This window comes from Lathyrus oleraceus, chromosome 5 (assembly GCF_024323335.1).
Source record: "Lathyrus oleraceus cultivar Zhongwan6 chromosome 5, CAAS_Psat_ZW6_1.0, whole genome shotgun sequence".
Lineage (NCBI taxonomy): Eukaryota > Viridiplantae > Streptophyta > Magnoliopsida > Fabales > Fabaceae > Lathyrus > Lathyrus oleraceus.
The window spans coordinates 611,172,862-611,198,938 of NC_066583.1; the positions used below are offsets into that span (position 1 = coordinate 611,172,862).

General features: G+C 36.5%; 1 protein-coding gene across 1 annotated transcript; it reads left to right on the plus strand.

Annotated features, from left to right (window-relative positions):
• Nucleotides 1-22,211: 22,211 nt before the first annotated feature.
• On the plus strand, nucleotides 22,212-25,633 carry LOC127082398 (protein ENHANCED DISEASE RESISTANCE 2). Its single transcript, XM_051022634.1, has 8 exons — nucleotides 22,212-22,306; nucleotides 22,419-22,465; nucleotides 22,555-22,655; nucleotides 23,615-23,710; nucleotides 23,823-23,887; nucleotides 23,972-24,043; nucleotides 24,384-24,467; nucleotides 25,590-25,633. The coding sequence occupies exons 3-8, from the start codon at nucleotides 22,579-22,581 to the stop codon at nucleotides 25,631-25,633; spliced, it is 438 nt and encodes a 145-aa protein (XP_050878591.1). The 5' UTR covers nucleotides 22,212-22,306; nucleotides 22,419-22,465; nucleotides 22,555-22,578.
• Nucleotides 25,634-26,077: the final 444 nt, after the last annotated feature.

Genomic DNA, 26,077 nt, shown 5'->3' on the forward strand with positions numbered 1-26,077 from the left:
TTATTTTGTATTATTACCTTGTAATTTACATTCAAGTACTCATTATCATCATCATTGTACAAACTCATCATGCATGTTTTATATTTACTTGTTATTTATTTTATTGTCATCATACATTAAAAACAACAAAAACATGATAAAATGATAAGACCAAAAATATTCATTCAACTCTTAATCAACTTGGACTTAAATGATTTAATTTTAGGACCATTCCTTGGAGGCCTTTTTCCTTATCTTTGTGATACTTTGTAAATGTTGGATTTTATTTGTAACTTACATTCATGTTGTAAGAATGACATCATGGCACCACCTTAGGGGGACATGTTTGTAGGGCCATTATCCTTTGTTTAGCTTAGGTCACTTTTGCACACAAGAGGATTTCTCTTGGGCTACCTTACAATGAGATCCTTTAATTTCTTGTTGGTTATTTTGCATTCATGTTGCTAAGTCAAATTTCATAATCAAATAAACCAAACCCTTGATTCAACGTCAAGTGGCATTTTCATAACCAAATTCAAAATACTTAATAATTACGATTATTATTATGCGCCACGAGCCTTAAGTGGTGGAGAATGAGTAAGAATGGAGCATTCCTACCCTTACTTTGATTATTTTAGACGCTAGACGCTTGGCTTGTTATCTCGAATAATCGCTTCCGTCCATAGACTTTAGTGCAATAAAATCACAAACATTCATTTCATAAAACCCTTATTCAAGGTAAAAATAATATAACTCATCGAACTCATAAGTGGCTTAGGGCATCATCCCGAAAACCCTTTTCTCAAAGGTAAAATCAACCAACACACAAACATTTTCTACTCCAAACTACGGAGCTCTGATTCCTCATCCCCGAATGAGTGATACGTAGGCACAAGGGCCCCAATCCTTGGCGAGCACCATAATAATAAAACACTCCCTCTTTCACACACATCCTTTTGAAAATAAAACAATGATAGATAAATCCCCATTTATGTAAAACAACCCAAATGGTTCCCATGGAGTACCATGGACGTAAGGGGTGTTAATACCTTCCCCTTGCGAGACCGATTCCTTATTCTCTTTTAGTGCTTCCCGTGCGCGTCTCCTTTCCGAGGGTTTTATCTACTATTTCCCCTGTCCTCTCCGATAGAGGTAAACTAAATAAAATTCGGTGGCAACTCTTCTGAGTTTGCCTCTCTTGGGCATCACCTTAATCCCGGTTTCATTATCGTGAAATCCCGGTAGAGACAGCTGACGACTCTGCTGGGGAGACCAAAATTCCCTAAGCAAGTCTAGCCTAGTTTGGGTTGTTTATATTTTACATACATAGAGATTTATCTATTATCTATATTTTTCCTGTATATATTGCTCTTGTTGCTAACCTTTACATATTTTCTTTGTTTGCCCGTTGGTCCGAAACTTTGGCTCTATGACGAAGAAATTTTGGAAGAAATAATGATTGCAAATAGAAATCTTGTGTTAAAGGCTCTCCACCCGAGTTTGAGAGTTTTTTCTTGAGATAGGAGAGGTTGAGTAGTATTGGTCCGCGAGGTGCCTTCCTCGTTAGGGTCGTACGAGAACCTTACTTAGTGGTAGATTCTCTTAAGGGGATTGATGACCGTCGTGCTTTCGGCGTAAACATCTTTTCTTTTAATAGAGTCAATGATCCTAAGACCCATTTTAGAACCTTTAAACTATGGCTAGCCTAGACCGATGGTCGCATAGTATAGGCCGCCGAGGTGCCTTCCTCGTAAGGGTCGATACGAAGATCTCACTTAGAGTAGATGACTTTGATGGAGCAGTCGTCTGGCAAGTAAATTGACATAAGCGACTGACAGTCAAGGAAGTCCATGACTCTAGGGGCAGTGTCTTACACCCAATTTTCCAAAAGCCTTAGATCACACAAAGCGAGAACTTTGGTTTACTAAGCAGTCATTATTGACTCCATGCCTCGTTACGATGATCCAAAACCATGAACCCATGCCTAAAATACCGTGGAAATAATAAACCAATCATTCATTCATACATTCATTCATCATCAAAATAATAAGCAAAGCTCTTAAAATTTCTGTTTGTTCGAACGCAGAATTACAAGACTATTTTCCGACATAATCATGGATACTTCAACAAGGAAAAACACCTCTACTTTCCACTTCAAGAGTCCCAACGTCAGCTCATTAAAGGTCCTCTACTCAAAGGTCGTAGCTCTCAAAGACAACAAGTTTAGAGCTAATTTTGGGAACATCATAGATCTTCTAACCGAGAAGGTGGACTATGGTGATATCACTACAATGTCCCAATACTATGACATCCATTTAAGATACTTCACTTTCCATGACTTCCAAATCTCTCCAACCCTGGAAGACCTCGAGAGACTCCTCAATCGATCAATCAAATAGTACAACCCTTTCCTGAAGTTGGAAGAAGGCTTCTGTTTGACTGAGCTCTCGCTCACCTTGGGTATCAACGCCAACAAGTTAGTGGACAATTGGGGTGTTAAAGGATCCATCAAAGGTTTAACCCAAAAGTTCCTAGAAACCCATGCTTGGGAAATGATTAAAAAAGGAATACCCGACTTTTGTAGTGCAACCTTGGATGAGGGCCCGCATGCCTCAAAGTGGACCTTTTGCTGAAAACAAACTGACATGGTCGCAAAAGTCTGCATCTCTCTCTGCCAACTCAATTCTATGGTATAAGAGGGAATAGGATACAAAGGACGTCATTACAAGATGTGGAGAGTTCTCTAACGTACCCTTAATAGGAACGCAAGGTTGCATCACCTACAACCCTACTATACTCAAGAGACAACTAGGGTACGCCATGACAAGTCCTCCCGAGGAAAGAGATTTCATTCCATTTGTCATCAATACGATGGATCCGCTTAATTCAAATGTGAAAAGAGTGCGAAAAGCTTGGACAAGCATAGTCCTTATTGACAAAGAATGGGGTAAGAAAAATATCCTATCCAAGGAACCCTACTATGTGTGGGTAAAAGAGAGGGCTAGTGTTGTTAAGATGCCATTTCTGTTTGATCCTTCTTCATTCCTGTTGATGCCCGAGCCGAGCCTATCCTACAAGAGGACATGGACAAACTTACCAGCCAAATCAAAGAGCTTGAGTTGGAAAACACTCAATTACGAGTCCAACTCAATCGTGCCAAGGAACATAACCACGTCTTGGAGGATAAGGGTAAGCAAGTCTGTGAAAAATTTGAAGATAGCAAGTAGAGGCTCCAATTAGCCGAGGGATGTGCTTGGTAATCTCTCCCAATGCAAACCCAATTACTGAGGGGTAAGGAAGATGCCAAAGTGTGATCCTAAAGCTAATGCAAATGATGAGATATCATGAGGGATCTTAGGGTTAAAATTCGGGTCTTACAGAAGTTCTCAAAGTTTTCATCCTTACTCTTCTGGATGAATACCCATAACTTTCTGGAATAATCATCAACTATGGATAGAAAATACATTGCTCCTGAATGAGATGGGCACCTCGCAGGCCCCCAAAGATCAGCATGGATGTAATCAAGGAATCTATGTGTTCTTTATTTGCCTTTATTGAACTTCACTCTTCAAGATTTTCCATGTACACTGTTAACAAAACTCCAACTTTCGACTTTGTCACCACCAAGTAGATTTTGTTTCTCCAATTCGACCAGACCCCTTTCATTGACATGAACCAATCTCATGTGCCAAATTTTTGTCTTTGACAAAGGTTTCATGGATGTAACATCTGTAGAACCACTGACAACTTCAGCCTCAAGGGTATACAAGCCTTGTTTCTTCACGCCTCTTAAGACTTCCTTCGACCCCTTCATGACTTTTAGAATATTTTTCTCTCCTTAGAAAACATATCCTTTCTTGTCGAATTCACCAAGAGAAATCAAATTTCTCTTTAAATCAGGTACATACCTGACTTCAGTCAACAACCTTATTGACTCATCATGGAGCTTGAATTTCACCTATCCAACACCTGCAATCTTACAAGCTTTATTGTTTCCAAGCAATACAAATCCACCATCTTGATCTTATAGTTCCTCGAACAAGTCTTCATTTGGATTCATGTGCCAAGTGCAACCTAAATCCATAATCCACTCTTTACTTGATAAGCGATTACTATGCTATTTATAAGAAAACTAACATACTAAACTAATGAGCTTTTACACACAGGTGTATTACACAAGTTAACTTAGAGAACAAGTTAACTTAAACAATTAACAAACAGATCCAATTCGACATACTAACAATCCTAACATACTTCGACTACCGCATGTGGACATATTTCGACGACATACTAAGGTCATATCAAATTGACGAACCAAAAACTTACTTTTTGATCATACTAGAATTCAATCCAATATTTCACTATAATGTTCTTATAGTTTTGCCATAAACATAAACATAAACATGAAACATGTATTTTAAGTTAAGAATGCTTCAAATTTTTATCCTAATTTTCTTTCAAACGTTTTAATCAAACATGACAATCATGTTGTGTTTGACTGTATAACAGTTCATAGCCATGGTTTCCTGTTCAAAGTTCTCTGTTTTATCTTTTCCCTAATTTAGTACAAACATGATTTACATCATTTCATGATGTATACATTTTTGAATTACGTAAAAAATATGTATTATACAATCTTGAATGAATCTTAACACAAGAAAAAACTGATGCATGTGCTTACTATAAATATTGTGAGCAAAGTGAATACAGCATCCTAAAGAGGTATCATTTTGCATGTTCATGCAATAATTCTTTTCAGAGTATAAAATAAGTAATCTCAAAGCCTACAAACATATTTATACTATTGAATTCAATTGATATGTGCCATAACTTCATTATTATCGCCGAATCTTTAATTATGTTTGATTTTTATGGTAATTATATATTCAGTAATAATTATGATTGATTGCGTAAAACTATTTATATTTATTTTAACGATGTATAATTACGAATTTAATTAGTATGCAAAAATAATTAAAGATATTTTATATTATAAGCTAATTTGTATTTATCTTGAATCATGTTAAATTCTTTTATTATAAATGGTTGTGACGGTGATAGATTTATCTAAAACTTAAATTATATCCGGGTTGTACAGAAAGAAAACATATATCAAACTTATGAACTTTCATTAAAACTCAACAACATAAAAATTACAATTTATATAGCTCGGATTTACTTAGCATAATGAGTATTGAACTTCTTTTGAAATCAATAACCAAAATATTAAAGTATAAGCAAATACTAAACACACCTCTTCAGCCAAAATGATCTCCCCCTTTCTAATTGGATTATTGGACTTTAGAATTATCTTCCTAACAACACGTCTGGTCCTATTGAGAACCTTGTTCTCAAAGTTAGATTTTGACTAAACACAGTGACACAATTTAAGTGGAGGCTTTATCAGAACAATTTTTTGGTAATGTCAATGGATTATGTTAGTTGATGTAGTGTTGATTAACGAATGATCGGAATTCCCACAAAAATGATTTAAAAATACTTTTGTTAATTATTAAAAGAATTATTTTTGAAGCAACAAGAAAAAGAGATGAATAGTGGAATAATAAAAAAGATAAATAAGGAACAGAAAATATAAATAATAAAAAATAAAGAGAGAAAGGATACAAAGATAAAAATAACACCGTATATATTATATGTTGTTGTTGATAAAAATTGTATGTTGTACGTTGTTGATAATTTTGTTTTTATTAATAAAAGTTGTATATTTTATGTTGTATGTTGTTTTAGGTTTGTATTTTATGTATGCTATTTGTAAGGTTGTTTAAGGATTTGCAGCTTCATTACGTTCGGTCAATATATCACAGAAGATGAGTTTATTATATCATATATGGTTTGAGTGCTTTTTCAACCCCTTATCGAATATATAACCTGTAGGACTGAATTAGAAAATTATAATATGAGATATTAAGTTATATTATAAAACAAATTACACTAATCATTGTTATACGAGATTTCTGTAGCTCATTATCCGTATTTCACTCTTTAATGGTTAGAACTTGGTTTAATGATTATAGTTCTTAAACTACCCATTCCTTCACCTCTAATTTTGTTTGAAAAGTAAATAATATTTTGGAAAATGAACTGGAGGTGAAAGAAGGGGTAGTTGAAGAACTAGAAGCATTGAAACAAGATCTAATTGTAAAAGAGAGATATATGGTTTATGCACTGCAGAACACTTTTACAACACTGACTAGTGTAACTTGCTCTTATAATATAACTTCATATCTCATATTATAATTTTATAAATAAGATTGAAAGCATTCCGCATAAGTTATAATAAATTCAAGTAAACATATCACCACGGTTGTAATCAAGGAGCGTGATGAAGTCTTTCACCACGAGTGCTTTCTAGAACCATGGTGAAAAGTGTTCAAATGAAGAAAAAAATGCAGGCACATGGAATTGAATGTCTAACATCAACCTTTTACTACAGTTGTTTTAAACAACTGGAGTGGTAAGTTACACACTACTATCTTTTTACCACGGCTAGTCGAACGTGGTGGTATGCTACCTTACCATGGACCATCGTCTATAGTAGAATCTTTCTCTCAACCGTGGTAAGATATGTATTCCATACTAGTGCTTTAAACACTATTATAAAGAGATTACAAAAGATTATGCTCTTGAATAAACTTTCAGCATAACATTACTACAACCATTTGTCATACCTGTAGCGGTCAAATATTTGAGATTAAGTTATTGATTAACTTAACTCATAAAGCAAGAGCCGAACAAAATCCGAAGAAGTTTTAAAACAAAACTAATAAAAAGAGATAAGAGTCTGAAGGTTAGTTATGCAAAGGGAAGATATTAGCACCCTAAACGTCAATGGTACTCCCTGGGAACCTCTTTGAAAATATGTACATTTTAGTTTGAAAAATATGTTGTTTGCAAAAGATTGAAGAGATGGTAAAAATTTTTTTTCTTAATTTTGTGTTGGTCAAGACTTTGGAAGTCTCATGCCTACGTACCAACAAAGTGCAATGAAGGATCAAAACCTCGTAGTTCGTGGTAAATATAACAAAGATGTTTGTTTTGATTCATTTTTTTATGAAAAGAAATTTTTGTCATTTTAAGGAGAATACTCAACTAGTGACCCACAAGTATGAGAACTTTGCATCATCATGAGAAGGGCTCCAACTTGGATAAGGATCAACAAGTATGTCACTAGCTCTCACAGATGAAAAAGAATTGCCATCAATACTATGGGATAGGAGAATTATATCTCAATTATGAAATGAATCATGTCTAAACTTTGAGAAAAAAGTTTTAAAAGGAAAAGTGCACAAAGGGCACAAAATGATTTGAATGAGTTATGCATTTTTTAGTCTTTTGAAATTGGTCTGAATATGCTTAAGATGGATTAGCATTTATTGGGAATAAGGTTTTGAAAATCACTTGACAAAAGTTAAGGTTTGTTAAGAAAATGGGGCAAGTTAGAAAACAAGAATGTTTTGAAAAAGAGATAGAAGATTTTAAAAATTAAAGAAAGAGAGGAGAAGAAGAGACTACCCTAGAGCATAAAGTAAAAGCTAGGGAGGAAAGATCTAACCAAGAGATAACAAGCTTTTTAACATAAATCAAGCAAGAATTTCATCCTTTGGATTAAAGCCTCAAGTAAACCAAATAAGAAAAGAATAATCCATGTATTAGATGAAACCAAAATAACCAAACCAAGTTTTCACAAAGAAGTCCAAAGTCAAAGGCATCAGATAAATCCCAAGGTCTCAAAGCAAAACCTCCCAAAACAAGGGTCAAAGTCTTAGATCTAAGTCCATAACTCCATAACAATGCTAAGGATAGTAACCTCAAGTCCATAAACCAAAAGAATCAATTTTTTTAGGGATTTTTCTTTATTAATGTTTTTTTACAAGGAATGAAAAAAAAGTTTAAATGGACAAAGAATAAGTAACATAATCACAAATAATATGATATGGGATGCTAAACATAAATCATAAAGTAAATGGCATAAAATAAAGAGCATAAAGTAAATGATATTGAAGTAAAAGTTAATGCAATAAAATATTAGTAAATGGTGTTGGTAATAAAAAATGAAAGATGACTTGGTCATTCTTTGAAGAACACTAAACTATTCACCCGCATGAATGAAAAAATGAACCCATACATCATTATGAGAATGGCTCAATTTAGATAAAATCAACAAGTATGCCACTAGCTCTCATTAATGAAAAGGGAGCAATATTTTTACATAATACCATGAGGAGTAGGAGACTTACAATCTCACTTATCAAAATGCTTTTGCTTTTAGGACAAATTTAGCGCTATGTTAAGCAATCGTAGTTATACTTATGTACCAGTCACAACTATCTGAGGTCGGTCAATAATAATGTCCGTGTTAATACATGCTAGAGAAATGATATGTAAATCATTCTCCTAAAGTCATGCCACACAAAAAGAAAGAAAAAAAGAAATGATCAAGCACAAAGGCTAGGAGGATGGTCCTTACTTCAATCCATACTTCATGACACTTAGGACAAACTTATGCATCAATCCAAAGTACCTTAAATGATCCATGATCAATTGTGAGGTAGATTTGAAATGAAGAAAGTTTATCAAACACCAATCCACACATCATGAACAAGTTGGACACAAGTTATTCAATTGATCAAAGGGAAAAAGAAAGAGATGAAGAAGAAGAAGGGGACAAGAGAAGCCACACCGAAATTGGACCAAAGGTTTGATCAAGTCATCAAAAAAATAAATCATCCATTTTTGTGGATTAGGGTTTTCACCCCATCAACACCCAAAATCCATTGAGTTTGATGAGACTTATGATCTAAGCCATCATGATCTAAGTCATCATGATCCAAGGCCAACAGAAGTTCACAAAGGTCACACAAATATAAAATACAATTAAATGAAATAAAAATACATCAAAATTATTTATAAATGAATTTTAAAATAGAAATAAAATGAAAAATCTATAAAGTCCTTCAAAACACCAAATAAACGGTCAAGAAAATTATGGAAGGTTGGAAATAAAATAAAAAGAATGTAATAATTTTTTAGAATTAAAAAGTGTAGAAAAGTATTTTTTAAACCAATTAAAACAAAGGAGAAGAAATAAAATTCATGAAAAATAGAAAATTAGTGAAATAAAATGTGAAAAAATGTCAAATTTCACTAAGTCCACAAATGACTTATAATGTCTCCAAACTTTTGATGATCCTCCAAGAATAATTGGCTCTTGTCATGTAAAGATAAGTTGTATAGGATGCTGAGAAGATTCATATGCAAAAATAAGTATTCAAAAATGTTGATAATTGAAGGGGTTGTGATCCTTGGAACCTTGACTTCAAATGTTGACTTTTTGGTCAAACCACTTGGAACAAGCTTGTGTACTTGGATTTTCCTTTCATTTAAAGGTACATGGAAGATCATATGAACTTAAAATAAGGTGTACTTAAATGTATCTTAATTAGATTTCTCAAAGATTGAAGTTACTTGTTGAAGAAGGCATGTAAATAAACACATGAACCTTTGAATTTTCTTGAGAAATAAGTTACAAGACCTTAAGATAATCTTGATCAAAATGAAAACCTTGAGAATCATGCATTAAAAGATAGCCCCCTTGAGAATCAATGGTTGGCCATACTTTCCTGAGGAATCAAAGAAAACCTAACTGAGGAATCATGCTTGATAATCTTCGTGAAAAACCCTACATTGCATAATAAAAATAAAAGATATTTTTGCTATTTTGATTAGTGGTTAGATAAGCAATGAACATATAAACACGAAGGTAAAAACATCAACAAAGAGGTGCTTGATGATCCCTACAAAAGAAAAACCCAAAGATGAGAGGAAGAGGGACCAATAGGTGATCTTGTTTGTGTGCAAGGATGCCAATGGTATGTGAGATCTTAGGGTTAAAAATTAGGGTATGACAGATTCCCCTATTTAAGTTTCTGCAATCCGGAGATATGAAAACCGATATCTTCGTCTCGATGGGATTGAAGAGACTTAAATACAAAAGACTCAATCTTTGTCCCTAAGATACTGCAAAAATGGTTATGATATGAATGCAAACAAGGATCTCTGTGGGGGGGAATATAGCACCATGAGAGACAAATAAATGCTGGAGGAATGAAAAGACTGAAATTTCGCGGGGGAATGACAGATTCTAAAGGGATATCCAGTTAAGGACAACCAAAATTCCATAGGGGAAACGACTCGACTCTAAAATAATAATTATTTGGAAAGAAACATATAGTTGGAGAATGAACAAACAAAGACCCAATGGGGGAAGACTTAACAAGGCAAGGCTCCACCAGGGAAATAAAATCATCAAAGGAGAAAGCCCAACTCCATCAGGGGAGGAATATTACCTAACCATAATCCAAGTGATAGCTTAACAAAGGTAACCAAACAAAGGTAAAAGGAACTATTACCTATTATCAGCTGAGTGATAGCTTAAAAAAGATAATAAGTTAAAAAGGAATAATTACCAACTACCAGCCAAGTGATAACTTAACAAAGGTAACCAACCAAAGGTAAGAGGAAACATTTGTAAGAACAAAATTGGTTCTACAATAGAATTCTAAGATTTTGATGATAACAAAGGATGAAACCAAAAATGGCACTCTAACGAGATTTTTTCTAAGTATGCAGGACTCTGAACAAGTATGTTGGACTCTGAACAACAACAAAGGACTCTGATCTCTTATCAGATACAAACACTTGTCAGATACAAAGTGCTAGAAGATCAGACGCCGCTAAGGAAGAAGTACGTCCAAGAAGCTTTGATTCTGATCAAAGATAGACAGTAAAAAGAACCAGAAGCTCTAACAACTACTGGTCTTAGAATCTGATGATCAAGAAGACTAGTACTATAAGAAGCTTTCATGAATTCAAACATGATCACCCTCTGAAGAATGACTCCGATACAACAAGACTCTGATGAAGATTCACCAAGTCCAGAAAGAGTAACGGAAAGAATTCTCACTATGGAAAGGAAGTATTTTAAGAAAGAAGTTAATCAGGGAGACAAAATGGTTATAGCAAGAAACACAGAAGTAATGACATTGAATACTCATCAAAGACCAAGATTTTGTCATCACTCCAACGGTCCTTCTCACTACTATATAAAGGACAGTCTACCTCACTGAGAGACAACAACAAAAAACGCACCAAAAATTCATTCATATTCTCTCTCATTTTTCACGAGTTGCTGCTCTTACGTGAAGAACTCTCGTTCTAATACTTTGATGTAATACTTGCTTACTCTTAGAAGCACCTAACATTACAAATCTATTATGCTAAATTGTTTTTGTTTCTCAAGTGACTCTGCGCAGTCTGTATACTTGAGAGGGATAAGAGATTATTCTCTTAGATGATTGATTGTGTAATCTTTCAAGATTAGTGGATTAAGTCCTTTTTGAAGGCGAAATCACCTTGGCCGGGTGGACTGGAGTAGCTTTGTTTTCTAAGCGAACCAGTATAAAATTCTGTATGTTATTATTTCTGAAAAAGCTTTTAGTTTTCAAAATAATTCAAACCCCCCTTTCTTGTTTTTATCACCTTCAGTTGGTATCAGAACTTCGGCTCTGTTATTGATTTTCTAATCAAACACTTAACAGTGTAGAGAGATCCAGAACGAGAAAAACTATGGCCAACACCAATGAAAGAGATAGTTACAACGCAAAACCTCCAGTCTTTGATGGAGAGAAATTTGATATTGGAAAGACAGAATTGAAAATTTCTTTCTGGGCTACGACGCTGATCTTTGGGACATTGTCACAATTGGTTACATACCACCTGTAACAGATGTTGGAGTTGCCATTCCCAGAAGTAAAATGTCAGATGATCAGAAGCGTGAATTCAAGAATCATCACAAAGCCAGAACGATACTTCTCAATGCTATCTCCTACAATGAGTATGAAAAAATCATCAACAGGGAAACAGCTAAAGAAATACTTGACTCCCTGAGGATGACTCGCGAAGGAAACTCTCAAGTTAAAGAAACAAAGGCTCTGGCTCTAATCCAGAAATATGAAGCCTTCAAAATGGAGGACGATGAAGCTGTAGAGGTAATGTTTTCTAGATTCCAAACTTTAATTGCATGACTCAAAGTGCTAGATAAAGGATATACAACTGCGGACCATGTCAAGAAGATCGTCAGAAGCTTGCCAAAGAAATGGAGACCCATGGTCACAGCCTTAAAACTATCAAAGGATCTGAACAACATCAGTCTTGAAGAACTCGTCAGTTCACTCAGAAGTCACGAGATAGAACTGGAGGAAGATGAGCCTCAGAAGAAGGTCAAGTTTGTAGCACTAAATTCCAGATCAGAAAGGCGCAAGTCTGATAGAAACAAAGCCTTCCAGGCTGAAGAAGAAGACATTGATGACTCTGAAAAGGAAGATTCTGACGATGAGGAAGAATTATCCCTTTTAACCAGAATAGTAAAACAACTTTGGAGAAAAAGGAATAATAACTTCAGAAAACCAAGATCCAAAGGAGATCGATCAGAATCAGCTTCAAAAGGTAAATCTAACAAAGATGTAACTTGTTATGAATGTAAAGAAACAGGTCATTACAAAAACGAATGTCCCAAGTTGAAGAAAGAAAGCTCCAGAAAAGAGAACTTCAAGAAAAATTCCTTCAGAACCAAAAAGGGACTGATGGCTACCTGGGACGACAGTGGATCTGATTCATCAGAATCAGACTCTGATGAACAAGCAAATGTGGCACTCATGGCTATCACCTACAAGAACACTTCAGATGGAGAATCTGAATCCGAAGAGGTATTTTCTGACCTTTCTCGATCTGACCTTGAATCGTGTCTATCTGAAACTCTAAACTCATATCAGAAACTTAAACAAAAATTTAAAGTTGTTAAAGAGGTGCTTGAAGAAACTCTCGAAGAATGTGGTAAACTTGAGATAACAGTTTAAGACCTAAAAGATGAAAACCGAATTTTGACACTAGAAAGAGATTCCACAAATAAATAATGTTTAAAACTTGAAGAAGCATTATCTTAAGCTCCACAAACTTCAAACACAGTAATTTATGAATATGAAAAATCTTTTCAAAAGTTTCTGAAGAATGGGATAGAGAGAAGCAGAATGGCATCCATGATTTATGGGGTCAGTCAGAACAATAGAAGAGGAATTGGGTATGATCCTAGTGAAGATAAAACTTCTAATAATTACCAACCTAAATCTCCATTTTCCTATCACTATACACATACACAAGCACAACGCTTTGATAATGCTAGAAAACCCAAAGTGTTAAGAAACTCTGAGAAAACTAATCACAAAGGACCCAAAATATTCTGGGTACCAAAGGATAAGATTGTTTATGTTGTAGATATCTTATGCAGCAAAGTTAAAACACCAATCATGGTACCTGAACTCTGGATGCTCGCGAAACATGACGGGAAGAAAGTATATGTTCCAAAACCTGGAACTTAAAGATGCTGGATTCGTAGGTTTCGGAGGAAATCAGAAAGGAAGGATCAGAGACTCCGGAACTATTGGTAATGGTATTCTTCCCTCTATATCTGATGTTCTCTATGTAGAAGGATTAATGCATAATCTGTTATCAATAAGTCAATTAAGTGATAACGGGTGTGATGTAATCTTCAATCAAAAAACATGTAAAGCAATAAATCAGAACAATGGAACAATCCTATTCACTGGCAAGAGGAAAAACAATATTTATAAAATAAATATTTCGGATTTAAAAGAACAAAATGTAAAATGTTTAATGTCTGTTCATGAAGAGCAATGGGTATGGCATAGACGCTTGGGCCACATTAGCATGAGAAAGTTATCTCATCTAAATAAACTCGAGTTAGTCAGAGGTCTACCCAAGCTGAAGTTTTCTTCAGATACTCTATGTGAAGCATTTCAGAAAGGAAAATTTTCAAAATCATCTTTTAAAAAGAAAAATATTGTTTCTACCTCTAAGCCTCTGGAACTTCTTCAAATTGACTTATTTGGTCCTGTGAAAACAGCATCAGTCAATGGGAAGAAATATGGACTAGTTATTGTTGATGATTTTAGTCGCTGGACATGGGTAAAATTCTTAAAGCACAAGAGCGAGTCTCACTTTGTATTCACTAGCTTCTGTTTCAAAGGGCAAAACGAATTTGACTCTAAAATCATCAGAGTCAGAAGTGATCATGGTAGAGAATTTGAAAATAATTTTTTTGAAGAATTATTTGACTCTAATGGAATATCCCATGATTTCTCCTGCCCTAGAACTCCATAACAAAATGGAGTTATAGAAAGGAAGAATATGACACTCCAAGAGATGGCCAGAACCATGATCAATGAAACAAATGTGGCTAAGCACTTTTGGACTGAAGCAGTAAATACAACGTGTTATATTCAGAATAGAATCTCCATAAGACCTATTCTGGAGAAGACTCCCTATGAACTGTGTAAAGGAAGAAAACCCAACATTTCTTATTTTCATCCTTTTGGATGCTCTTGCTTTATTCTGAATACTAAAGAACATCTTGTAATACCCCAAAATTTACCCTTCATTTTTCCTGAAAAAAAAAAACGAAAAAAAATAAATAAAATAAAATAAAAATAAATAAATAATTTAATTAGTTAATTAATTAAATAAATAAATAAATAAAATATAAAAAATTATTTTGGACTTGGGTCTCCCTCATTTGAGCCCATTACCCACGAAAATCAGTCTATAAATACTGAAGTTTCAGTAGAGGAAAACACACTTGGAGTTACACTGGGAGATTCACTGGAGAAAGAAGGAAGAGAAGCAAAACCCTGAGGAAAAGATAGTGAGAGAAAAGCCAACAGAGTTCAGAGCAACCTCCAAACCCTGAAAGGAACTCAACTTGTAAACCTCACGGGCGCAACTCAATCAAGCTCTCCAATCAGGTTTGCCCTATATCCATCATCTTTATGCCTTTTATTTGAATGCTCTAAATGTATGAGGTATTATGGTTGAATTTGATACCTTTTTGTGAGCCTTTTGTGAATTTTGATGGAATTATTCATGTGGTTACATTTTGATTTAGGGGCAGCTCTGGGTTACCCTATTTTGTTTATTCTAACCTGTCTTGTGTTTCCATGGCATTGTTTTCTCTTGATTTCATCCTACTACTCTAACCCTTTGTCGAGTTTTGTGAGGGCTCACATGGCTTTCGCAGAGACACTCGCGTGGTTTCCCACTTTATTTGTGGGATACCCCCTGGAGTTTTATTCTGATTATTCGTGTTGACTGATTTCCTTTGACGGTCCAGCTGGAGACATTTCAGGGTTTCTTGCCCCTTTAACTGCTATAGCTTCGGATCTTTATCCGTGTGGTAATTTTTTCCCTTTCTCATACTTTATCGCTTTCTTAGCTGGAAGACCTCGATAGGAGGCAATGTTTGAGCCCCTTGGTGGCATTTTACTTTGAGATACATGTTTTGTGTTTTGTATTCATATCCCTGCAGGTAGCGCGGTTCCTTCGTCAAGGACTGCCTTTTTGCCCTCGAGCATCCCAAACCCTTCATTGATTTTTCTTCTCCATAACACACGTTTACTCCTTCTACTACAGGCGAGTAAGTCTCCAAAGGTCGAGCATCCGGTAGATTGCGTAGTAACGTTGTTCGTCCAAAACCCAATCCATAACCCCGTAGTTAGCCGAACTACGGCTTGCTCTGATTCTCATTCCAGATGAGATACGTAGGCATAAGACGCGATGTCTTAGCGAGCACACATCCCCCCAACTCATAGGTCAGCCGAGCTACGAAGACTCTGATTCTCATATTCAGATGAGATACGTATGCAATGGATGCGACATCCGCGCGAGTCATTTCTCTTAACCCTTTTAGTAAATAAACACGTTAGGTAAACCCACACCCTTTAGACAAAAACTACAAAAGTGGATCCCGTAGAGTACTATGGATGCGTAGGGGTGCTAATACCTTCCCTTCGCATAACCGACTCCCGAACCCAAGATTTGGTTGCGAGACCCCGTCTTGTCCTTTCCTTTTTCAGGTTTACTTCGAGCGTTTCCTTTCCCTCCTTTGGGATGAATAACGCACGGTGGCGACTCTTCTGTCATTTTCTTTCGCCGGTTGTTTTTTTCGCGCACTGTATTTTTCAGGTTGCGACACATCTGAACAAGTTTGATTCAAAAGCACAAAAAGGTATTATGTTAGGATACTCAGAATGCTCTAAAGGCTATAGAGTATACATTACAGAAACCAAAATTATGGAAGAATCAATTCACGTAGGATTTGATGATAAGCTTGACCCTGAAAAGTCAAAGCTAGTTGAAAAACTTGCAGATTTGGAGATTACTCTTGCAGGTTCTGACGAGAAGATCAAAGCACCAGAAGCATCTGATATACAAAGTTCAGAAGGAACTAAAGCCCCAGTTATCCCAAAGAAATAAAAAAGTCGCTCCAACATATCTGAAGAGTTGATTCTGGGAAACAAGGATGAACCTATCCGAACTAGGTCAACCTTCAAGGTACCTGAAGAAACTCCTCTGGGACTAGTATCTCTGATCGAGCCTACTTTCTGTGATGAGGCACTTCAAGATAACGACTGGGTTCTAGCCATGCAAGAAGAGCTAGATCAATTCTCAAAGAATGACGTCTGGGATCTTGTTCCTAAACCCAAAGGCATTCACATTATCGAAACCAGATGGGTGTTCAAAAATAAGCTAAATGAGAACGGAGAAGTCGTCAAAAATAAAGCTCGACTGGTGGCTCAAGGGTACAATCAACAAGAAGGCATTGACTACAATGAAACCTTTGCCTCAGTCGCCAGTTTAGAATCTATTCGCTTAGTTGTTTCATTTGCTGTAAATCATTATATCAAACTGTATCAAATGGATGTCAAAAGGGCATTTCTTAATGGCTATATATCAGAAGAAGTGTATGTCAATCAACCTCCAGGTTTTGAAAATTCAAATTGTCCAGAACATGTTTTTAAACTTAAGAAATCTTTATACGGATTAAAACAAGCTCCTAGAGCTTGGTATGAAAGATTAAGTAACTTTCTTCTGGAACATGACTTTATCAGAGGGAAAGTTGACTCTACACTCTTCTGTAAAAACGTTAATAATGATCTCATGATATGCCAGATATATGTTGATGATATCATTTTTGGTTCAGCTAACTCCTCTGTATGTCAAGAATTCTCTGAGCTAATGCAGGCAGAATTCGAAATTAGCTTAATGTAAGAACTAAAGTTCTTTCTAGGAATTCAAATCAATCAAGCTCCAAAAGCCACTTATGTTCATCAAAGTAAATACATAAAATATATTTTGAAGAAATTCGAAATGGCGGAATGTAAACCTGCTAAGACACCCATGCATCCAACTTGCATTCTGGAAAGAAAAAAAGTTAGTCAAAAGGTTTGTCAGAAGCTTTATCGTGGTATGATAGGCTCTCTTCTCTATCTGACTGCTACACGTCCTGATATTCTGTTTAGTGTTTGTCTTTGTGCCAAATTCTAATCAGATCCTAGAAAATCTCATTTAACAGTTGTTAAAAGAATACTCAGATATCTGAAAGGAACTCCTAACATGGGCCTGATGTATGAGAAAACATCAGAGTATATACTATCTGGCTATTGTGATGCAGATTACGCAGGGGACAGAATGGAACGAAAAAGTACATATGGAAATTGTCAGCTCTTGGGAAGGAATCGGATATCCTGGGCTAGCAAAAGACAATCAACCATAGCCTTGTCCACTGCAGAAGCAGAATATATTTTAGCATCATTATGCACTACTCAGATGCTCTGGATGAAGAATCAACTAGAGGATCTTCAAATCTTTGAGAGTAACATTCCTATCTTTTGTGACAATACTGCTGCCATCTGTTTAAGTAATAATCCTATTTTGCACTCCAGAGCTAAGCACATAGAAATAAAACATCATTTCGTTAGAGACTATGTTCAGAAAGGGGTAGTAATGTTGAAATTTATTGATACAGACCATCAATGGGCTGACATCTTTACCAAACCCCTTGCTGAAGATAGATTCTCCTTTATCTTAAAGAATCTGAACATTCAAAATTGTCCTGAATAAAATGTGCCTCTGAGATAGCAAAATAAGATTCTGATGTAAACAGTTGGATCCTGTACCTGACTCTGATACTACTACCAGTTAGAAGTCATCTGAGTTAGAAATCTCCAGGAACCAACCCTTTGGTATTCCTGAAGATCAGATAAAGTAACACGTGGAGCATCATGCGTCTGACCTTGGAACTTCTAGACAACTGTCTAGCAATAATCAAGAAACAGTCTCTTGAGATCTCCTCGAGCAGTGTGCTGATTTTAGGATTAGACATCATTTATGAGTTGTAATCATTCTCCCTCTAACGTGCGTACTTGGTATTTGTGCTAAACTCATTTGTGTGTGTCGTTTTGCATGCGCCCTAATTTGGGTATTTAAACGCTGTTTTTCACAAATGCACACTTTTCACTCACAAACACTCTTAACCCTCTTGTAAGTTTTCCTCTCTCAAGGCATTTCTACAATGATAACTCAAGCTCTTCAACGTTCATCTCAAGCTCATCAACATCTTCATGGATTCTCAACAACAATCTGTGTACAACTTCTCTCAACAAATGAACTCGAATGAGCAAGCTCCTAGTTCAAGTCAACAAAACCCAATAGTCACCAGCATCGTTTCCACCCCTATTTACAAAGAACCTCACATTCTTGATCGTGAGCCTCATATCCATCTTGCAACACCCTTTGAAAAGCTGGAAGTGTTGTGTGAATCGTTGGTGGACTTTGACAACATGAGAAGAAATGGTGTCGACCTCTCTGATGAACTGAAGAAGCAAGGATGGGAAAACTACTTCCAACGTCTCTATGGCCCAGTCTATACAAATCTGGTAAAAGAATTCTAGAGATTCGTTGATGCTGACGATTACTACATCATCTCCTACGTTCTAGGAGTCAAGATGGTGATCACAGAAAAATCTATTGCTGCTCTTCTAGGCATGGAAAGGTTGGAGGAAGACGTATTTACAACATCAATCCTAGGGCAAAGTATATGTCCCATGAGATAAACCCTACAATCTGTCAACAGAGCGCTGAAGGCAAGCACTCCAAGAACAAGGAACTACATCAGAACCTCCGAGTATGGCTGAAGATCATCTTAGGCACCATCCATCATCGCCCAGCCTCCAACTCCTCAGATTACATCAACACAGACCAGAAATGCATTTTGTACTGCATTCACAAGGGTCTGAAGCTCTTCCTTCCTGCACTACTCTTCAAATATCTCAGAGACTCCATGAGAGATACCAGAAACAACATGAAGACCAGAAATTACATTCCTCTAGGGAGGCTTATTTCTGATGTACTGATTGAAAGCGGTCTCATGGACCATCTGATACAGTTCAGACTCATGGAAGATGTGATGATAGATACTGGAAGACCTCTGAATGCTCAAAATCTGAAGAGCATGGGAATTCTTAATCAAGTAAGGGTCAAACCAACTCTGGACACCTCCTGGGAAGCTCTTAAAGATCAGAGAAAAATCCCAAATGGACTCTATCTGTTCTCAAAGGTCGACCCTCCAGAGGTAGTCATGTACTACTTAGATGATCTGCGCAAACAAGTAGTAGAATTCTCATATTTCTCCCTAGACTGCTTGCCCGATTTTCCTCCAGATTTCATGAAGAGGACACGAGAACCAGCTGAGAAGGCAAAGCAGGCGAAGAGAGAAAAGTTGGGAGAATCTTCTGGATCAAGACCTCCAGTACCTCTAGTTGGATCCCCTGGTAATAATTAAACCAATTGCCTCCTTAATCCCTTAACCTTCGCCCATATACACAAACTCTGAAACTTTTCCCTCAACCTCCAGATCATCTAACCAACCCTCTCAAAAATTCAACCTTGCCACCACATCTCTACCTATTTCAGAAGCAGAAATTCTAAACGAAACCACTTCACCCTCCTCATCATCTCCAGAATCCCCACCTTACTACACACTTTCATCTGACACTAAACCCTCTGACCCTCACTCTCCAACTCTGGCCCAGCTCCAACATCGTGCTTTGGCCTCTCAACAGCCAACACAATCTATCCCTGAACCAGAAGTTATCTCCCCACCCACAGAAAACCTAAACGCAACCACCTCTGACCCTCAATCATCCTAACCAATCCACTCTGAATCACAACCAGTCCAACCACACAACTCTGAAATACCCCAACCAACTACATCCGCTGACCCACAAACTCCCACACTTAACTTAAGCCCCCACTTCTCCACCCCATGCCTCTGAACTAGAAAACACCCTTCTAACCCTTGAGGAAGCAATAAAGGTGTTTGCAGAAGCTTCAGTTGACAAGGTCAAGTCTCTGACCATCAACTCTGGCATCAGTGATGATCCCTCCACTGTAAGGACTCACTGGAACAGAGTGATAAGTTGGATGACCTCTGAAGCCTTCAAGCTGAAAGGCCTCTCTGAACAAGTCCGCAACGACTTCATCAGAGATGCTGAGCTCAGGCTCCAGGAGCGTCTAGCCAGAGAAGCTGAGGAGCGAGCACGAAAAGAAGCTGAAGAGAAAGCAAGGCAAGAAGAACTTCAAAGGATCAAGGAAGCTGAGGCCAAAGCTCTAGCTGATGTCGTTGTTGCTGCTGAAGCTAAGGCAAAAGCCAAAGCTGCTGCTAAAGAAGCAGCTCGTCTAGCTGAAGAGTTTGCCGCCAGGGTAGGAAACGATGCACTGACTCAGGGGGAGTCTTCCACATTTGTCCCTCTGGTCCTGAAGACCCTTGAAGAGCTGCAGAAAGAACAATAGGAAGTTCGAGCCAGGTTGGACCAACAAGGTTCTGTTAATGTCAACATTCAGAACCTGCTGACCCAGCTGCTCCAGAGGATGCCTCCACCTCCAAACCCTTAGGCACTTAGGATTTATTTGTTCTTTCTAATATCACTACGCCAAAAATGACTTTTAACAGCGCATCTTAGACAACGCTTTTAAAAGAAAGCGTTGTCTAAGGTTAAAATTAAAATAAAACACGGAAAATGTTCCAAAAAAATAATGAAAGCGCTGTCTAAGGGGGGGTCTTAGACAGCGTTGTCTAAGGTCTAATTAAAATAAAATTTCAGACTCCATTTCAATTTTCGTTCTCTGTTCTTTTGTTTTCCCTCCTGCGAACGTTGAAACCCTATCAGCGAAAACCATAACAGCGAACACGAATACACTTCCATTTTTCGGTTTCAATCATTGGAAGGATGGTTATACCTTATACGCTGTAACCGTTTTGGACTTCAGTTTTCGCGTAAGCGTTACTTCGTTCTCGATCATCACCTTCTTCGTAGCTTCAAATCCGTTCCCAATTCCGACGATCAGGTTCATCGCTTTTTTTTTTCAATTTCATTTCGCCGATTATTTTATCAATTGAATCGGTTCGGTTGATAACGAAGTTAGAAATGTTACTGTATTGAGTTTGTTAGATTAGATTCTGTGAAACTGAAACTGAAACTGAAACGGAAACGGAAACGGAAACTTTCTTTTTCAGGATCCTGTTAGAAGTGCTATTGTGGATTCGTGTATTCGTGTAATGGATAATGGAAGGGAGAGTATTAACAGAAAAGTATATGCTTACTTTAATCTTTCATTTTTTCATTTTTGTTTTTTATAATAATTATTATTGGTTTTTGTGTTCAAATGGTTGCAGGCTTAATGTTTGTTTATCTGCGTGAATTTTTTAGGTGTTTTTCATTTTCACACTATATAACACTTCGAATCATAATGATCGATTAAAGGTGAGGTGACTATTAGAGTATTAGGTTTACATTGAAATATAGGTTGTTGTTAATTTGAAATTATGTTTCAATTTGGAATTACAAAACATGAGTGTTGTAGTTAGGAGCGAGCCGTCCTGAAGAAGCAGCGAGATGGATTCAATGCTTTCATGAAGCGTCTTTGAAGGTATATATGTTTATATAGTTTATGCATGATCTGAGGCTTTTTTTTAGCTTGTGGTGGAACTGTTTGAATGATGGATGAAGCTATTGTTGTTAATATGTGCAGGGTGCCCCAGAAGATATAGGATGTTCCAAGAGGAAATGGCAGTCTTATAGGTATTTTTATCTTTCCTTTAAATGATTTTTACTGCAACAAAAAGTTTTATGTTGACTGAGTTAATAAGCATTTGAAGCTGTCTTGAGCTATATTTTTTTGTTGTATTTGTTGCATGATCTTTTGTTTCTTTTTTGGTGCGATGCTTACAACTTAAGTGGATCTTCCAGTAGAAATCACCAAAATTCTATAGACTGGACACTCTCTTCTTCTGATGTTATTGCCCCATCACCTTGGACAATCTTTGGCTGCCAAAATGGTAAAAAATTATTTCACAATTGCTGTTTTTTTATTCAAAAATAGTTTTTGTAAGTTCACATGATCAAAACCTAGCTAACACTTGCACTAATGTTTTTATGGGTGTAACGAAGGTTTACGACTATTCAAGGAAGCAAAAGATAGGGATTCTGGTGGGAAGGTTGGCAAAGTTTCTTTTCAGTAAAAGGTTGTTTATATTTAATTTAAAATGGAAACGACTAATTCTTGAATACCCTGTCCAATCTCCAGAAACGAGATGATCATCCCGCAATAATGGCTGTTGGTGTGGTAGATGGAACTTCAGAAGCCATTTTCCAGACTCTTATGGCACTTGGTCCTTCAAGATCCGAGTAAGTCCATTAACTGGATGTAGTCTTGCTCAATGGCACTGCTAGATTAACAAGCAAATGTTATTTTATGTCTTGGGATAATTTCATTTCTTTTATTATTGACGCGGGCTTTTAGTGTGTTATGTTACGGGGGGAGTTGGCTTTGCATATTGTAACTTTTTCTAACAGCAAATGTTAGTACGGAAGTTGAACCTCTGCCCTCCTTTTCACTCCAAGTCCAATGCTTTTGTCCATTCCCTGAAACCAACCCATCCATCTTATAACCCCTTGAGATGGTCAGAGTTACAATGTCACCGTATATTATATCTATGCAATTTTACTATATTATTTTTTTATGGGTAAATGATTATATTCCTGTACAAGAGATTGTTGGAAGTGTAAGAGCAAAACAAACTAAACCAAAGCTCTGAAGAAATGAAAATAATCCGAATAAACCTTACAGTCTTCTTATGCTCTATCTTGGAAAGCCATTGGCAAACGGTGTCCTTGCATTCCATCTAAGAACACCATTAGCCCATCATCATTTGCATAAAATAAAAGGACAGCATAATCGAACATCACCCAAGTTCCCTTCTCAGTTTAGTCCCCCCAAAATCTGCCGAATGATATGTCTAATAAAAAAGCTCTGGATTATATTAACAAGTCTACCATCAACCAAAACCAACATCAAGATCCTGTGGAACTTTTAACTGGACATTGATAAATGATCTTTTACTTTATGGTCAACAATCTTGCCCATAAACCAAGGTAAACATGAGTGCTTTGTTTGAAATAATAGTGTGTAGGAATCTGGTCTGTATACTTTTACATTTAACATTTCAATTAACTGCAAAGAGAAAGTTTAGTCATATATAGGTTATGTTATAGCAATGGATAGGTAAGCAGAACAATCATGCTGAAATTCTATAAACCATGGTTTTCAAGTGTTTTTTGCCTTGTTACAAACTCTTGGTTTGCAGATGGGATTTCTGTTTTTCCAAGGGGAGTGTAGTTGAGCACCTAGATGGTCACACCGACATTATTCACAAGCAGCTATATAGTGATTGGTTGCCTTGGTAAGACCCAATCCTTTAATGCTTATCATGTACCACCTAGTGTTTTGAGGTAGTACCTACTGGTATTTTTCTGGTAATAATTTTATTAGTTTCATATCATATTTTTTTACAGGGGAATGAAACGAAGAGATCTGTTGCTGCGGCGTTATTGGAGGAGAGAAGATGATGGAACCTATGGTAGCAACAAATTGTAGAACAATGCATTTGTAAATACACTCTTATTCTGAATGGAAGTAACTAATTTGGTTTTCCTTGACACAGTTATTCTTTACCATTCCGTGTTTCACAAAAAGTGTCCTCACCAGAAAGGCTATGTCCGTGCCTGCCTTAAAAGTAATGTATGCTGAAACTGTAGAAATAGTAAACATTTTTATTTCCTTCTATTAGCTGGTCTCATACTACCTAGAAAATAAATTTAATACTATTGCAATCATGATGTTGCTGCTTTCATTCATTTTCATTCTGAACTTTAAGATTAGTTTGCCAATTCTTGAATCATTTTCCTTCACTTAATCGCTATTGTCATCATATTATCCAATTTATCTATATTTCAGGATTTCCAAATTTGTTTTTATATGTGCTCTAGTTCCTCAGAAAGTTGAATGACAGATAGTTTAGAGGAAAATTCATGAATGATAGCAGTTGAAGTATGACAACTTACATTCTTTTGTAGGCGGAGGGTACGTTATATCACCAGCGAACATGGGAAAGCAATCTGTTGTAAAGCACATGCTTGCTATTGAATCGGGAGCTTCATGCAAGATTGGAAGCCATGCAAGCTGAGCTTGATGCATTGAGGAGAGAAAGAGAGGTTAGCGCCTCAACAGTATACAGAGATGCTTCGGACAAAGACAGTATCAACTGTACCTTTCAACCGAACATTCCAGAGGTAATTACATATAATTGTCTTAAATTGAACTATTTGCTTAAATTATGTATTTGACATATATAAAATGTGATAATTGTCTGTCAAAATCTGGTTGAAAACAGGTAGAAATTCTGGTTTATAAACCTGGAAAAAATGTGGTTTAAAACAAAAGCTTCAAAAAATTTCGTATACCTTAGACAGCGCTTTTGTAAAAAGCGCTGTCTAAGGGGGGGATTAGAAAGCGCTTTAGGCAAAAGCGCTGTCTAAGGGGGGGGCTTAGACAGCGTTTTTTGAAAAGCGCTGTCTAAGGTATACCTAAAAAAATTAAAATAGGAGGGTCTTAGAAAGCGCTTTTGGCCAAAGCGCTGTCTAAGGGGGTGGGGCTTAGACAGCGCTTTTCAAAAGCGCTGTCTAAGGTATACCTAAAAAATTTAAAATAAGAGGGTCTTATAAAGCGCTTTTGGCCAAAGCGCTGTCTAAGGGGGGGGGGGGGGGGGCTTAGACAGCGCTTTTAAGATTTAAAAAAGCGCTGTCTAAACCTTTAGCAGCGGAGGTTTAGACAGCGCTTTAAAGCGCTGTCTAAGGCTAAAAAAAGCGTTGTCTAAGGTCTTGTTTGTTGTAGTATATGCTTGTTTCCTTATCTGATTTGCTTGTTGCTTCTTTCTTCCATGTTTTCCTTATGTGCTTCTGGCTTCTGTATCTGTTACCTGTTAATATCAATATTTTGCCAAATTTTGCTAAGTCTTTTTGATTCTGACAAAAAGGGGGAGAAACTAAAAACAGCTATGATGAAAACATATATAATTCCTATCAAACTCTGCAAACATTGTTTCTATATACTGACTTAAAAGATCTGCAGGAAAGTAGCTAGAAACACCAAATCATGGAAGGTCCGGTAAGAACTTCTGAACTTCCAGATCTAACGCAGGGGAGCTCACTACAATCTGATCTAAGACTCTTATCTAAAAATGTTTCATCTCTAAATTAAATTGTTTTGTCATCATCAAAAAGGGGGAGATTGTAAGAACAAAATTGGTTCTATAATAGAATTCTAAGATTTTGATGATAACAAAGGATGAAACCAAAAATGGCACTCTAACGAGATTTTTTCTAAGTATGCAGGACTCTGAACAAGTATGCTGGACTCTGAACAACAACGAAGGACTCTGATCTCTTATCAGATACAAACACTTGTCAGATACAAAGTGCTAGAAGATCAGACGCCGCTAAGGAAGAAGTACGTCCAAGAAGCTTTGATTCTGATCAAAGATAGACAGTAAAAAGAACCAGAAGCTCTAACAAAGGTATAAGAGATTACTCTCTTAGACGATTGGTTGTGTAATCTTTCAAGATTAGTGGATTAAGTCCTTTTTAAAGGCGAAATCACCTTGGCCGGGTGGACTGGAGTAGCTTTGTTTTCTAAGCGAACCAGTATAAAATTCTGTATGTTATTATTTCTGAAGAAGCTTTTAGTTTTCAAAACAATTCAAACCCTCCTT

Coding starts and splice junctions, on each gene's coding strand:
- LOC127082398 (XM_051022634.1), top strand. CDS start 22,579: ATGGCTGTTGGTGTGGTAGATGGAACTTCAGAAGCCATTTTCCAGACT. Junction 23,888..23,971: donor AGAAGATGATGGAACCTATG/GTAGCAACAAAT, acceptor TCCTTGACACAG/TTATTCTTTACCATTCCGTG. Junction 24,044..24,383: donor TGTCCGTGCCTGCCTTAAAA/GTAATGTATGCT, acceptor ATTCTTTTGTAG/GCGGAGGGTACGTTATATCA.